This window comes from Pectinophora gossypiella, chromosome 8, assembly GCF_024362695.1.
Source record: "Pectinophora gossypiella chromosome 8, ilPecGoss1.1, whole genome shotgun sequence".
Taxonomy (NCBI): domain Eukaryota; kingdom Metazoa; phylum Arthropoda; class Insecta; order Lepidoptera; family Gelechiidae; genus Pectinophora; species Pectinophora gossypiella.
The window spans coordinates 3,858,035-3,875,045 of record NC_065411.1 but is presented as its reverse complement, the minus strand read 5'-3'; the positions used below and the strand labels follow the sequence as shown (position 1 = coordinate 3,875,045).

Genomic DNA, 17,011 nt, shown 5'->3' with positions numbered 1-17,011 from the left:
TGATGGTGTCCCAGAGAGATAGGGTCTTAAAAGAATTTTCCAGCAACATGACGTCATGACCATGAACATTAATAAAATACCTTTACTTTATCTTTACGCTGTAAAGATCTCAATTTCGGCCTGTAAAACTATGTAATCCCTGGTACAATTTGGAGCTTAACAGCCTAACTTTATCAAGAAAGTGATGTAGTCTGGTGGAAAGGCGTCGAGATGATTAATCAAGATTACTGACGCGCTTGTTTACAGATATTTGGTCGGATTTGTCAGATTATACGGATTATATTCGGGTTAGGGACAAACCTTGAGAGATTTCTGGTGAGTGAAGTGAGAAAGACAAACCCATTGGTACTAATATTATGAACGCGGAAGTTAGCTCCGCTCTCTGCTACATTTTCACGCATAAACAGTTGGAGTGTTTTAGCTACATCGAAACGAATCAAAATTTGACTTATCTTAATAAAGTATATGTTGCTGGGTCAAAGATAAATTATAAAATGCTAATCTAGAAATAGAATCTAGTCTAAGATGATCAAAAATCAATCTAATTTTTTTTCGACTTATTTTCGAATATTATTTACTTATGTAGTAGGTAAGTAACAATGAGTACGACGTTTGACCGCTTTTACTGATGACGTCACAAGACAGTATTTCCATAAAACTCGTAAAAAGTAGGCTAAGTATATGTATAAATATACAATTTAGCAATGCAATTTAGTTTGTCTGCAGGAATGAAATCAGTATCTAATATTTAAGTAGTAATTTGTATAATCATCATCATCATCAGCCCATTAACGTCCCCACTGCTGGGGCACGGGCCTTCCCTATGGATGGATAGGGAGATCGGGCCTTAAACCATCACGCGGGCCCAGTGCGGATTGATGGTTATTAACGACTGCTAAAGCAGCCGGGACCAACGTCTTAACGTGCCTTCCGAAGCACGGAGGAGCTAGAGATGAAAACTTTTTTTGTGGTCACCCATCCTATGACCGGCCTTTGCGAAAGTTGCTTAACTTCAACAATCGCAGACCGAGCGCGTTTACCGCTGCGCCACCGAGCTGCTAATTTGTATATCACAACATAGTTTATCACAATATTTTAAGAGTGACAAGTATTAGCTATAAGGTATCGTTTAAGTATTTTGTTTTAATATACTTTTGTTTGGTTCGACAAATACAGGTTACATTATATACCTTCGAAACGCATTTCTCAGGAATGTGGGTTTCCTCACGATACTTTGACCATTAAAGTGTTTGATTCCAGTAAAAGTCCGAAAGTCCGAAGGGTCTGTGAGTTTTTTCATTATATACCTATCTGTACCTATTTTCCGTAGCCCCTCAAATCGATGGGGAAGTCTTTGCACTGTGAGACGTGTATATATATACATACCTATATATATACACACACAACATATATACATATATATATATATATATGTGTGTTGTTTGTAAGGTAAAAACTGATTTTCAGACTTACATTTAATTTCGGTCTAGACATACCTTGGCAGTTGACGATTCTAAACAAAAGTAGAGCAAACTTAGTCAACACAGATAGTGTTATCACTATTTACGCCTTCGTCTCATTTTAAAGCACTTTTATTACTTTCCCTGAATTCCATACATTTCACTACACAACACTATGAAAAAAAAAGAAAATTTCTAACACATTTAGTGAACAATTATACTGATTTTTTTTATCAACTCCAGCAAGTATGAGGTGCCATTTGAATACTTAGTGCGAATAACATACATTTGACACAATGTATTGATAAGTAAGGAATTTATCTTTCCACTGATTAGATATCGGTTCTTCAAGGATTGGTTATTGTAATTCATTATTGCGTAGGAGCCTTAACATGTCACACTGTGTACTATGGGATCTAGATAATAGTAACTTGGAAGTGGAGGCGGTAATTCATTTAGACATTATGATTTGTCCCATCCACTACATTTTTACAGGCTGATCACCGTATTGTCCGAAAGTAAGATGCCGTTGGTCCCGGTTACTACTCCATAAGTAAGTAGTCGTTACATGAGCCATGTAAGGGGCCTTTGGCGGCTCAATAGTAACTCTGACACCAGGATTGATGAGGTTGGTACTCCGCCTCACAACCCACACGATAGAAGAAGAAGAAGACTATTTTTTTAGTTTTGACGTTACCCATTATGTATATTTTCATCAGATGGCGATGGAGTTGAGCGCTGAGGGCTCTCACCCGGTTTGGCCTGAGGGTGCTCAGCAGTAGCGGCCCTAGGGCGGTGCGAGGTGTGCCACCGCAATCTCATCAGCATCAGCTCGTTGCAGAGACCGACTACTTAACGTGCCCTCCAAAGCACTCATCTTACTTTCAGACTATCGGGTGATCAGCCTGCAATATTCTAACTAAGCTAGGGATCACGTAGCGATTTTTACTACCGCCCATTTGTACTGTTGTTAAATGTTTATATGTTTTGTTTGTGTGCAATAAAGATTTGATTTGATTTTTTTGTAATATGTCCTCACCGGGATTCGAACCCTGGACCTTTGGATCATGAGTCCAACGCTCAACCACTGAACCACAGAGGCCGTTAAAATATTAAAGAAAATAATCTCACCTGCAAGAATCCGGCCGATACACGGTACTTTGCCCGATTGAGCTGCTATATGTTGGTATTCTATGCAGACTACACGACGGATGTATTTGCGGTGGCCTTAGAAAGCTGCTATTCATAAGTCCGCCCAGCATAGGGGAATCAACCATAGAGTAAGCACTGGTCTCATCCGTCTCTTCTTCTATAACGCCAGGCTTGTAGAATATCTTTCCAGCTGCTAAACTAGGCTTCGCTTTCTCTTTCTGACTCTCATCTTCTCGGACCTGCATCTCTATCGGAGATTCCGCCATGTTTAATTAGCTGTCAGAACATCGTTCTAAGTTTGAATTTTAAATTGGCAGCCATATTGGGTTGGCAATTGAAGCGCATTTTGTAAGTACATTTCATGATTTTCATTGTCCTTCAGCAGTTTTCGGCGATTCCTAAAACAATAAAAATTTAAATATAAATTATAAAAAATTAATATTAGTGCTTGTATCCTTAGTACTTATTTTGACATATAGTGATAGCTGCGGTAACTTATGAAAATTGAGGTTAATAGCGACATCTGTTATTGAATATTAGAAAAGTAAGTAGCGACATCTTGTGTCGAGTAGAAATATTATTTTAAGAGCAATTAGAATGTGATTCTGAAGTTTCAGCTAGTTGTGTCATAGAATAAGGAATACCAAGATAAATATACGTCCGTAAAATATACGTATATAAGACGGATTGTTAGCGGAGGTAATTCAGAAGAAATCGAACAACGAAATAGATAATTTTATTAGGTAAACTTGTCCTCCACAATCATATTATAATGTCCTAAATTGCATAATAATTATTTTTTTTAAAAAACGCAGCTACTCTTACTTGAACTGAGAAGGCTTACAGACTTAACAGAAAAAAAACAAGAATGCACGCCTGTAATCCTTAATGAAATAAGCAGAGCCACAAAGATTAGGACGATAAATAAGCGTTTTAGGACGCTAGTTTTAACAAATGCATACGTTTTTTTCTTAAGAATACCCCGTTTTCCGGCCTGACACGTCCCGTCCTTGGTAGATAGGATGTGCCCGATCGCCATACTTCAAGCTGTTAACGCCACCGGACGTCTTTATATCCACCCACCAGGATAGCAGTTATTGCACATATGGCGGAAACCTTGGAAACGACCCGCAACCACACGTGGGAAGGGAACAAGGAAGCATTTTACACCTTATTCATTTATTAACTAATGCCGCCAGTCGCTGAGATGGCATTAACTACTATTGGCCGAAGATAATATTAGCAAATATACTCTCCGACCAAACGTAGTTAATGCTATCTGAGGCAAACCTACAATGTCATGGCAAAAAAAACCTAATATTCTCAGACCGCGTTCACACACACAGAACGAGTTCAGCTGCTTATCTTCCCAGGCATATCGTGTAAACCGACAAAGAGATCGCCGTACTGTTTGCTTCATCCTTAATGGGAATTCATATCAAAAGTAGCGTATTTTTATTTTCTTGGCATTGTGTTTTGACTTTTTGAATTTTACAAATTTCTTCTTTTGACTTGTTAGTAGGTACACTAATTTTGCATGCGTTTGTTATGGCCAAATATGCTGTAAGTACCTAAGTATTAAATGATAAATGGGAGGACCTGGCCAGTGACCGGAATAAGTGGAGGACGTCTTTGGCCGATGGGTGCAAAGCACACGATAAAACCTGGTTCCAGAATCTAGCCGACAAGCGCGAGAGGCGACACAGAAGTGAGAGGGCCGATTTACCACCTGTGCCATCTAGTAACCCTCAACTACAATGCCAGTCGTGCGGCCGCTACTGTCGCTCTCGCATTGGACTTTACAGCCATTTTAAAAGCTGCCACAGAAACGCTGTTTGAATCATCTGATAAAGATGTAAAGGCCTGAGATGATGACCTAAGTATTAATTATCTTTATCATATAAAATACCATATTTGTGCAATAAATTTACCCGATTACCTACTCTAGCCCTAGCTCTGACGACGCCCTGAGCCGAGGCTTGCGCCCAACTGGGCACCCTCAGGCTTGTTGTCTTAAATTTTGTATCGGATGAGAACCTTCAGCGATCCCTATTGTCCGGCCAAGTAGTAGCCATTTGCGGCAAACCTTCAATAAGTACTGTCAAAATAAAAAAATATTTGATTTGATTTGAATCACGGCCTCCGTGATCCAATGGTTGAGCGTTGGACTCATGAGTCGGAGTTCCCGTTAAACGACTGAATTCGCCTTTATGAGTTTGAATTGATGTTTGAATCGACAGATATCATAGATAATCTTGGTTTCCAAGATGCTATACGATACGGTGCAAATCGCGTGTTATCCGAACAGGGTTATCACGGATTCGCGGATTTACAAGAGATGTGTGTGAAAATTCATACGTGTTAATTTGAAGTGTTTTTAACCTATCGCCTCTCGACGCACTGCCCCGAAACGTGTTAAAATGCTAACGGTTAGGATCGACGATAAGCTTGGATACCCTCGTGCCGCTTGCGTGATTCAAGTGGATGACATGTGAATTGACTCGTAGGTTTGTCAATGAAAAGTGTCGTCCAGTGCAAATTAGCACACAGTATACCTCATATACCTGGCATCGCAAGGCCGGGCACAATTACCACGTCGGTTAGCTGCAATTAATTACTCTGTGGTCACTGTCTCACTGTCACTAGCAGTGACTAGTCAATCACTGACTGTTATAAAGAGTTATCTAATGATGGTGATTGAGAGGACTTTTCCGGCGAAGTAAGGAAGGATAATGAGGTTAACCAAAGTAACATAAATATTATATTATTATTATACATCAATGAGAAAGGCAATTAAAGGTAACGTAAGTTTACATCACTAATTTAAGAGCTACGCTCTTGTCGGTGTAACATTATCCGTGCTACTTTTTAGGTAAAAATAGGGCAGAGGTTTCCCTCTTGCCTTCCGCCCTGCAGTACTCTGTCTGACGCGAGTGGGATGGCGCCCAGAGTAATCTATTTCAAAGCCGTACTAGGACTCCTGTCCTCGGCTTTTGAATAGTACTGACAGTTTCTGCTGCCCTCTGTCAGGTTCTAAGTTACAGTCCTAGTCTCGTAAGTAAGTTATGAGATAAAAATATTATGTGGATTGACATAAGGTGACATGTCAATCTCATACACACTGGCTTGCAAAACTAAGTGCTACACTTTTATAATTATTGTAACTTTTTATGTAAGTACACAAAATAAACGTTCGAAATAAAAACTACTCGAAATATCACTAATGTATACTTACTTAGTTTAATAGTTATAAGAAAACTCATAAAATTGTCTATAAAACGTATTTTATTTTTAAATCTCTAACTTCTATAAATAAGAAAAAAAAATTAATTAAATACAGTATTTATTTTTGCAGACCAGTGTATTTTTATCACTGTCACCGTCGATTATCATAAATTACATAATCGCTTGGCAAACCTATCTGATCTGGACCTGTATGGAGTCAACATTGGATGTGATATCAAGCTGGAATACTTAATGAAAGATTACGTTTGTCGTTCTGTTGTTTCATTGATCTTTATAGGTACTTATAGGTTTCTTCAGATCCTTATTTTGATACGACATGTAATTCTACTGTATAATATATGTATACATATGTACTTATTACATGATTGCTAACTAGGTGATTACAATGTTGCCTCGATTATTAGGTTTAGACCACATATATATTATTATCTATAATATCCAGTTGCATGGGTGTAATTAGGCTTCAATAGAGTCAATGCATTATTGTTTGCTTATTTCTTGACCGATGGTTATCACAGGTAGGTAAGTATCTAACAAATTATGACTAGTAAGAAATATTGATTGGAGATTGATAGATTGTGTCTTACAATCTTACTTAGCGAGCTATTTATCTGCAAGAGCTTTTTGCAAACATCCAGTTAGAATTTATATATGACGCCGACTTACGTAAGTTCTAACACGTTTTTTGTAAAAAAAAAACAAAGATTACTAGGATATTTTTTGCGTTCACAGTATTCATATTGATATCTGAGGGGTTAAAATGGCCACATCGAAGCGATTTATCTAAGAAAGCAATATTGCTTTTTGACATTTGGTTGCATTGCGTTCCCTCATTCAGCGCTTATCGCTATCGACCCACTAGGGTCGATTAATTCTTTCAAATATTTTTGCCGAGGTTCGCGCCCAAGTGGGCACCCTCAGTAAACGTTGTACCGGGTGAGAGCCTTCAGCGCTCCCCATTTGTCCGGCCAAGTAGTTAATGCCATCTGCGGCAAATCTACAATAAGTCACGTCAAAAAAAAAGGTTGCATTGCGCACTTTTGCCTTTTTAACCCCCCTGGGGCCTGTTTAATAAAACTTACAATTGTAAATTACAACGACAATTTGATGTTCATTACGTAGCTAATTTGAAACTGCAAAATAATTGTAATCACACTCTCCGCAATGTACATCAAATTGTCATTGTAATTTACAATTATAAGTTTTACTAAACAGGCCCCTGGTGTTTGAAAAACTATCTTGGTGTAGTTTTAAACTTTTTTTTAGGTTACAGCAAAGTATAATGTTTTTGTGTCTGCCAGAATGGCATTATTAGGCATTATATTTAAATGACTTTTCTCTTGTTACGTCAGTCATAATTTCCTGTGTACAATAAAAGTACCTACCGCGGTCTGTGTAGAGTCAGTCATTTCATTATTGTATACATCGCGCAGATAACAATCATAATAGGACTATGATGTGCTATGATCATTCGTTTGTTCTGCTATCCTATGTAATATTAATTTCAAAGTTAGTAAAATTGCATTAAATATATTAACGATTATTATTATTGCGTATGGCAAAAAAGAAAAAAATCCTTCGTGCGTATATACGTCCCACTGCTGGGCACAGGCCTCTCCTCAATCAACCGGAGGGGGTATGGACCACGCTGCTCCAAACTGGTTGATTGAGGTGTTTTTATGGCTAATAGCCGGGACCAACGGCTTAATGTGCCCTCCGAAACACGGAATCATCTTACTTTTTCGCACAATCAATCAGGTGATTTAAGCCTGAAAAGTCCTTACCAAACAAACACACATACGTCATAACATATGTGCATATGTGAACATATGTGCTCACCCGGATTAAACCCTATCTTACATAGTGAACGAGTGCCCTCTACACCGGTTTCCAGGTGGCATAGCTGAGCTGCATCGTGTGACGGATGCGGCAGAGACTTGGTTGAGGGAGCTTAAGCTAAATATATGTTTTATGTTTATTTATTTTTTTAAAGAACGTCTAGGGCCCTGTGCCGAGGATTTTCTTGCAGCTTCTTTTCCCCGGCTATACAGGTTGTTGGAAGCTACAGTAGTTTTAGGCGGATGAGACGTTCGTTATGTAAAAATTGACGATTCAAAGTGTAACTATGCTACCTACTGAATAAAGATATATTTGAATTTGAATCTCATTCGGTGTTTACGACATTCCCGGGAAGATAAGTAGCTGAACGCGTTCCACGACTACATCCCAATTAGGGTAGTCAGAGGTACATCCATCACAAGGTGAACTAAGTGTGGGTACCTACCCACACCTCACCGAGCGAGTTAGACCAACGTGATAGGTGGTGTGAAAATTTGTTAGTGACATCGTAACGAAAACTTTGAGGGATGATTCAGACCATGATTCTGAGTTAATATCAAGTGGAATTTTTCATCGCAAAAGTATAGAATTGAAAATAATTACAAAAAAAAACTAAAAACAATCATGAATATTGCGACGGAAAATTCCATTTGGTATTGTCTCAGAATCATGGTCTGAATCATCCCCCTCGTGTATCCCTGTATATTCGCTGATTAAAACAAATAGGACAATCTGTTGCTACCTCCCGTCCTGACGTGAAACGGAATCATCTTGATCCATTATCAGAATTTATTGCAACAGTTAGTTTGACCGTGATTGGCAGGAAGAGAGTATTTGGGCACACCCTAGTCAGTGCACTGATTGTGAACACTGTGATTTCCTAGTCAACTCTATAACTTGTAACTTGTAACTCCAGTCCTACATTGATAGGTATACAACGCTGTGCGGTATTTCATTTATTACTACGTAGGTGATGATGATGATGTCCACCCAGACGTATCCGTCGACGGCGACTCTCTTAGCTGGTGTTAGCCTGTTCTTGCATGAGCGCGGGCGTGACTAGCAAAACCAAATTTAGTTTTGAAAGTCCTGTTGCAAGAAGCACAACAGAGAGCCCACAGGTTGATCGGAGGGAGGCTAGTGCCCAGCAGTGGGAAGTATATAGGCTGTTTATGTATGTTTTATGTATATTAATGGTATAGTAAATGTAACCGAGCCCTAACGTAACAGCAAACACATCAAAAGTAAAAAAAAAAACAGCCGCCGTTCCACTGATTTGATTAGAGTTAAATGCCTTATGACATAGATCACGCTACGGATAGAGATCGGCTCGCATGGTGGCCAATTTGCCAACTAACTGCTCTGTTAATAGGTTGTTGGACTGAGTGATTTAATTCTATACAGTTAAGGTTAGAAGTACTATAAAAAGGGACTTAACTCACTGAGCTGTTCCCAAATAAATAAAATCATTTGACTCACGAAACTCATGCTCTAGATAGTTGAAGGTGTGCAAATACTTAAATGATTTGTTTCTTTTTAAACTCACAAGAAAGAAAACAACTTGCAGTCACTTTTGATACGTTTCTTGGGATAGTGACAGGTGATAAGGATAAGCTCATTACGATAGCATTAAGATAAGCAGTTTTTTTTTTCATTTATTTGGTAGTTGAACGAGTACTGTAGTTTTTCAAATTCAAATTCAGAAATATATTTATTCAGTAGGTAGGTAGGTAGGTAGTTACACTCTGAATCGACAATTTTAAAATAACGAACGTCCCTTCCGCCTAAAACTTTTTATTAAGTACCTTTTTTCGCAGTACAAACTGTAAGATATTAAGTAAATTATAGAAAGAAAAAAAAACAAGAAAAGCTCTAAAACTCGGTAACGGGTGCGTACTTATATTGTGCAATGAAAGTACGGTAAGCTGCAAAAGTCCAATCAGTTTCTTGCAAAGTAATAAACTAACTGGTTGCACTTATGACCTTCTTGTTACATGTCGTTTCTGTAATAGACCGAAAACACCTACAAAAACATAAATTTTATAATTATGACAACTAATGGTTCATAATTTCACCTATGTTTATAAATAATTCGCTGGGCTCAGTGACTGAACTTTTGCTCTTTGATTGTACTTCTGCCAATAGGAAATATAGTCGTGAACTTATGTTTTGTTATGTTATTAAATAATAGGAATATGTGATAATTTCACAGATTTCGCAAGTGGCGCCACCCACGCTCAGAGTAATACAATCATGAGTCAACACAGAATTAGTGGCATATCTCGACTGACACTTCACCTATTGTCACTGGAACAAGTTACGCTAATCCAATCACATCGGGTCTGTCGCAGGTCACAGCACTACAGGAAGTCTATATTTGTATATATTTGTTACTTTTTTATATGTATATCTAACAGTTTGTTGAACACAGAACAGAATAAAACTTACCTTTTACTTAACTTTTGTACTTATGTTTTTATTCGTATGTTTATGTCCTTTGTATATGTCGTTGTGCAATAAAGTATTATTGATTGATTGATTGATTGATTGAATAAAAAGGCAATTCGGCTAAAACAAGACAGACAGACAGTTCAAATTCGTGTGTTCGTTGTGGAACTAATATAAAGCTGTGATATTTGAACATACTTCTTAACACACGATCCGCAAATTGTAATTTACAATTTGTTTGTTTTATGACAAAAGGCCCCAGGTATGAACTGCATACAAATTGTTGGAGACGCGACTGAGGTTGCGCCACACATTACATGGGACTTACATATATCTGGTGAGGAGGAGATGTACTATATTACACCTCTGTCCACCCCATCCGGGATACAGGCATGATGTTATGTTATGTTGAGAATTATCATCATTTTTCTGCCCTTATCCCACTCTAGATGGGGTCGGCACAACATGTATTCCTACCTTATATACCTACCTACCTTTTATATATTTATATCTTTCACTAACATACATAGTGGCCCCGATTCCTGCAGACACCGCCTAATTTTATTTTAGGTTATATCCGTCATTTTCGTATCCGTCGAAAAGGAAAGGGACGGATGATTCACAGCTCTTAATTTTAGGAAGAATGAGTAAATTAATGTGTCGGGTTATTGACTGACGTAAAATTTTTAGACGGTTGGTTTAGATTTGTGCTTAAAATTGACGTGTGTTCCATAAATTTTATGCTTGTCGATTACCCGTCCCTTTCCTTTTCGGCGGATAAGAAAAGGACAGATATAACTTAAAATAAAATTAGATGGTATTTACAGGAATTAGCGCCAATATAATATCCTTCTTTACACAATTCATCCTCACCTTCTTGGGTCGTTCCCTACCCCTATATCCATCCACATTCATACTCATAACTTTATTCGTTATATGCTTTTCATCCTTTTTTTTTTTTTTTTTGACGTGACTTGAAGAGGCTTTTCATCCCTCTTCATTACATACCCATAGCATGCTGTTGCTGGAGCTCGGTGGCGCAGCGGTTAACGCGCTCGGTCTGCGATTGTTGAAGTAAAGCAACTTTCGCAAAGGCCGGTCATAGGATGGGTGACCACAAAAAAAAGTTTTCCTTTCGAGCTCCTCCGTGCTTCGGAAGGCACGTTAAGCCGTTGGTCCCGGCTGCATTAGCAGTCGTTAATAACCATCAATCCGCACTGGGCCCGCGTGATGGTTTAAGGCCCGATCTCTCTATCCATCCATAGGGAAGGCCCGTGTCCCAGCAGTGGGAACGTTAATGGGCTGATGCTGCTGCTGCTGCTGCATGCTGTTGATCATAAATTTCTCACTAACCTTTTCTTTTTTTTTTAACGTTGGGAAATGCGTTACGCATACCACGCTGCCCGGGGGGACGACGTGGTTATGTGGGAGTCCCCGGGTGTCGCCACCCGGTATACCCACTAAAACCCAACGGTGTTCCTCTTTGCCGCCGTGTGGCGGGGATACGGGAACGCAATTGCACACAACCGCGTCCATTTCTCACTAACGTAACCTAACCTCTTACTTACTTATACATATATTCATTCTTAATCTTGTCCATTCTGGTCACTTCCTTTAACATTCGCATCTCTGCCATGTGCACTCTTCTTTCATCCATCTCCTTTGTCGCCCAACACATGGGACCATAAGAATAAGTTGGACTGAAAGAGTTACTAATCAAGTGCTAGTAAGAGTAAAGGAAAAGAGGCAAATATTGAGCGTTATTGAGGACAGAAGAGGCAAGATGATTGGACACTTAATAAGACACGACGAATTTATTAAAAACATCATAAAAGGGAAGCTACAAGGAAGGAGAAGAAGGGGAAGATCAAGAAGAGCTTACATGGAACAGATTAAAGAGAAGGCGAACGTCGTGTCTTATTAGGAAGTGAAGGAATTGGTCTTTGCTAGACAAGAATGGAGAATGCTACACCGACAAGAGCGTGGCTCTTAAATTAGTGATAACTTGGGACCATACAGCACGACAGTCTTCTCAGCAGTATGTTGAAAAATACATTACAAGAATTAGCTTGCAACGTTATAGGTACATTAAACAGGCTATTTGTTTAGCTATGTACTAGGTAATAGAATAGGAATTCAAAAGGATTTTATTGCTTTACCTTAGCTCAAGGAACTTTTATGTCCCACTGAATTTTAATGTCTTCAAAGTTAATATTAAAACAGCAGGTGTTTCATCACTAGGTAAACATAATATAGAGGTCGTCTGTATGTAGGTACTTAAATGAGTATATTAAACGTAGAGTACAATTTCTTTGCTTACAGAGTGAATGTGTTCATAATTGCGGCGTGACTTTGGCGATATAATGTCATTTATGTAAACGCAGTTAGTTCTATTTACAATTCAAATGAACGGCCTAGGTTTATAAAATGTGACCATGTGTTTTCTAACATAAACAACAAAACATACAGCCTATACGCGTCCCACTGCTGGGCACAGGCCTCTCCTCAGTCAACCAGAGGGGATAAAGCATACTCCAACAAGCTGCTCCAACAGCACATTTATATGTATTCTGGCAAAAAATACAAAAGTGGGAGCGTATTGGAATGGGAGCGTAGTGGAAAAACAAATTTTTAAATGTGGGAGCGTGCTGGACGTATTGGAATGGGTGCCTAATGGAAATACCCTCCATTGCGGGTTGGTGAAGGTGTTTTTGTGACTAATAGCCGGGACCAACGGCTTAACGTGCCCTGCGAGAAAGCACGACAATCAGATGATTCAAGCCTGCAAACTCCTTACTAAACAAAGGGCAGTCTCACAAAGTGATTTCGACAATGTGAAACGTGAGCCTAGCGCCCTTACCGGATAGAGCACGGAGTCTGTTTTCTACGATAAAGCCTTTATTACATTATCCTGTTTATAGTGCGCTATCATCTATATTATTAAGTAAGTACTTCATTTCGTTGGTCTACGTACAGGTCGTGAGAAACTGCAGACGTAGTTTTACGCGAATGAAACGTAGCAAGCACCAATTCGCATCGAGCGCCTACCTCACCCCCTCTGGGATCCTACTTTTGTCTTATGGCCGTAAACCGCTTAGGAGTAAGGGAGAGCGGGCGGACTCTATCTCTCTTGCACTTACGTATAAGAATGAGACTTTTATATGCAGTGTCCGAGGTTGTCGTGAACCATACATAATCATGTAAGGTCACGAATTATCTGAATTCTGAATCACATTCCAAAACTGAAATGTGTCATAGTTATATGAAATACCTATGGGGCAAAATACCCACAAATGGGCAACGTGCCCATAGCTGTCTAAATATAGGGTAAAAAACCAACGATGTTAGAATATGTGATTAGAATGTTTCATAGTTATATGAATACCTATGGGGCAAAATACCCACAAATGGACAACGTGCCCATAGCCGTCTGAATATAGGGTAAAAAGCACACGATGTTTGAATATGGGGTGAAACCCCGCGAATGGCCTCCAACCGCCCCTTACAGCCATCCCTGTCCACCTGATTGCCTTGATAAATTCATCTGATTACCTGATAAATCACCACAACGATATTACCTACTGCAATGTTTTACTGTTTGTTTTACTATCCGTTTTACTGTTTACTGTCTGTTGTTCTCTTTATCGATTTGTATCGGATAATACAAATATAGCATAACTGATATCTAAGTAATTAGGAAAATATATAAGTATTATAAGACTTAACTGAATATTCTTCCTGCACATCGACAGGAAGTCTGATAAAACTGTTGTTGATTGTTATACCTGAAAACACACTGTTTCTTCTCTAATCTGTTTCTGAATAATCTGAATATTCTTTGATTTCTGTTCTCTCCTCTTAATGCAATTTCATTTGTTCCTTTGTCGATTTATACCAAATAATACAAGTACCTATAGCATAACTGATATCTAAGTAATTAGGAAAATATATAAGTATTATTAGACTTAACTTGGGGGAGACCTATGCCCAGCAGTGGGCGTCGTACGGCTGATGATGATGATAAGACTTAACTGAATATTCTTCCTGCGCATCGACAGGAAGTCTGATAAAACTGTTGTTGATTGTTATATCTGAAAATACACTGTTATTTCTGCTCTGATCTGTTTCTGAATAATCTGAATGTTCACTGATTTCTGTTCTCTGTTCTAATGCACCTTCTTTTGTTCTCTGAAAATTATTTAGTTTTTTCGTAATGACAGCCCGCCAAAAAGCATCAACTTTTTTCTGGCCAGTGTTATTATGACATATATAACCTACAAATCGATTACTCACTCGAGTAAAAATAAAATCGATATGATGCATTTTAATATTATTATGAATTTGATTATTTAAATTCGAGAACTGATTACAGTTCGAGACACTGCCCCGACGCAAGAATTATGAAATACACATGTGTTATGATTAAGTTCAGCATTCTAAACCCTGCTGTAGATTTTGAGTAGACTGTTCAATTTGCTGCACTATGTTCTGAACAGCTTGATAAGCAGTTTGTTGACTTAGACTCAAACTCTGTTTCATTGCTATGTCCTGTTAATTTAGCTGAAGCTGTTGTTGATTATGAAACAACGCACTGAATCAAAATTTTGCTGATGTTTTCAATAAACGTAAGCAGATACGTCTATTCTGGATAACTGAAAAGTATCAGTAATATAACAACTTAATATATCTAATATCACAACTTTCTCCAGATGATGTTAGCATGTTTGGTTTGTGCTGACAAATAACGACTGAAAAAGGACTAAAAATTTGACCTATTCCAATTTGTTGCTACTGGAGGTACAGCTTAATAGAGGGCAATTAGGCTCTCACCTGAATATCCTGATCTGCGACTGAAGAGGTCGAGGCCGCTGATATCATCGACAGCTCCCTGATATGCGTCAGCGTATAGTTTACCTCTTTGAACTCTTGATTAATGTTCTCCAACTCCCGAAGCTCGTCAACAAGGAAGAACTCTTAATTGTACTGAATAATAACCTGGAAGGCATCCACTAGCTGTGGATAATGACGCCTGGATTGCTTCTGCGCCACTGATAGCACGATTGTTGATTTATGTTCTATAACTGTTGCATTTGAATTGGTTAATATACGATATTTATTTGAAAACTTGGTCTTAACTTTTAGCAAATGGTTGGTATTCATTCTAATAACAATACTTACTGACTATTTCGAATATGTTTACACTGAATTTTTGCAATATAAATTGAAGTAAAACATAATAAAATTTGTACCCCAAAAACATAAAATCAATGAATTAATACTTTTCGAAACTCTTAAATGAACTGACTTACAACAAACTTAACAACTCAATTCAACTGATCTGATTTCTGATTTGTTGATAACTGGTATAGTCAATCTGATTTAATGTTGATAACTGGTATACTCAATCTGATTTAATGTTGATAACTGGTATAGTCAATCTGATTTAATGTTGATAACTGGTATACTCAATCTGATTTAATGTTGATAACTGGTATAGTCGATCTGATTTAATGTTGATAACTAACATGGTCAATCCAATTTGATGTTCATAACTGTTATGGTCAACAGTTACATGGTCTATCCGATTTGATGTCGATAACATTAACAACTGGCTTCGTCCTTCTGATTTATCAACTGATTTGGTTGATCTGATTCGCAAATAATCTGGTCAATCTGCTTTGACAACTGATTTGGTCCATCTCATTTAACTACTTATTATTGGCCCATCTGATTTGAGTCAACTGATTTAACAACTGTTATTGGCCCATCTGATTTAAGTCAACATTATTGGCCCATCTGATTTGAGTCAATTGATTTAACAACTGAATTGGTCCATCTAATTAGGTCCATCTGATTTGATGTCAACTATTCTGTATCTACTGATTTCGTACTGAGTATCATAACACTAAATTACATGTTCAAGATATCCCAGCATCTCCACCATGTCGTGAACCATACATAATCATGTAAGGTCACGAATTATCTGAATTCTGAATCACATTCCAAAACTGAAATGTGTCATAGTTATATGAAATACCTATGGGGCAAAATACCCACAAATGGGCAACGTGCCCATAGCTGTCTAAATATAGGGTAAAAAACCAACGATGTTAGAATATGTGATTAGAATGTTTCATAGTTATATGAATACCTATGGGGCAAAATACCCACAAATGGACAACGTGCCCATAGCCGTCTGAATATAGGGTAAAAAGCACACGATGTTTGAATATGGGGTGAAACCCCGCGAATGGCCTCCAACCGCCCCTTACAGCCATCCCTGTCCACCTGATTGCCTTGATAAATTCATCTGATTACCTGATAAATCACCACAACGATATTACCTACTGCAATGTTTTACTGTTTGTTTTACTATCCGTTTTACTGTTTACTGTCTGTTGTTCTCTTTATCGATTTGTATCGGATAATACAAATATAGCATAACTGATATCTAAGTAATTAGGAAAATATATAAGTATTATAAGACTTAACTGAATATTCTTCCTGCACATCGACAGGAAGTCTGATAAAACTGTTGTTGATTGTTATACCTGAAAACACACTGTTTCTTCTCTAATCTGTTTCTGAATAATCTGAATATTCTTTGATTTCTGTTCTCTCCTCTTAATGCAATTTCATTTGTTCCTTTGTCGATTTATACCAAATAATACAAGTACCTATAGCATAACTGATATCTAAGTAATTAGGAAAATATATAAGTATTATTAGACTTAACTTGGGGGAGACCTATGCCCAGCAGTGGGCGTCGTACGGCTGATGATGATGATAAGACTTAACTGAATATTCTTCCTGCGCATCGACAGGAAGTCTGATAAAACTGTTGTTGATTGTTATATCTGAAAATA

The 17,011-nt window shown here is 38.1% G+C and overlaps 1 protein-coding gene, 1 long non-coding RNA gene and 1 other non-coding gene across 10 annotated transcripts in view; 1 reads left to right on the top strand and 2 right to left on the bottom strand.

The window, feature by feature from the left end:
* Positions 1-17,011, bottom strand: part of LOC126368897 (G protein-activated inward rectifier potassium channel 3-like) — a 39,064-nt gene that overhangs the window by 21,084 nt on the left and 969 nt on the right. For 2 of the 8 annotated variants that reach the window (XM_050013118.1, XM_050013123.1), the window contains exon 2: positions 2,592-3,010. In XM_050013118.1, the coding sequence (XP_049869075.1) occupies positions 2,592-2,878 (287 nt within the window). In that variant the 5' untranslated portion in view covers positions 2,879-3,010. Of the gene's footprint in view, positions 1-1,473; positions 1,740-2,591; positions 3,011-17,011 lie in introns of those variants that run through there. The other 6 variants (XM_050013120.1, XM_050013119.1, XM_050013121.1 and 3 more) reach the window with 5 other exon arrangements.
* Positions 1,847-2,477, top strand: LOC126369017 (uncharacterized). Its single transcript, XR_007566643.1, has 2 exons — positions 1,847-2,013; positions 2,180-2,477. It is a non-coding gene; the product is annotated as an uncharacterized LOC126369017 (long non-coding RNA).
* Trnam-cau (transfer RNA methionine (anticodon CAU)) lies at positions 2,491-2,562 on the bottom strand. Its single transcript has one exon. It is a non-coding gene; the product is annotated as a tRNA-Met (tRNA).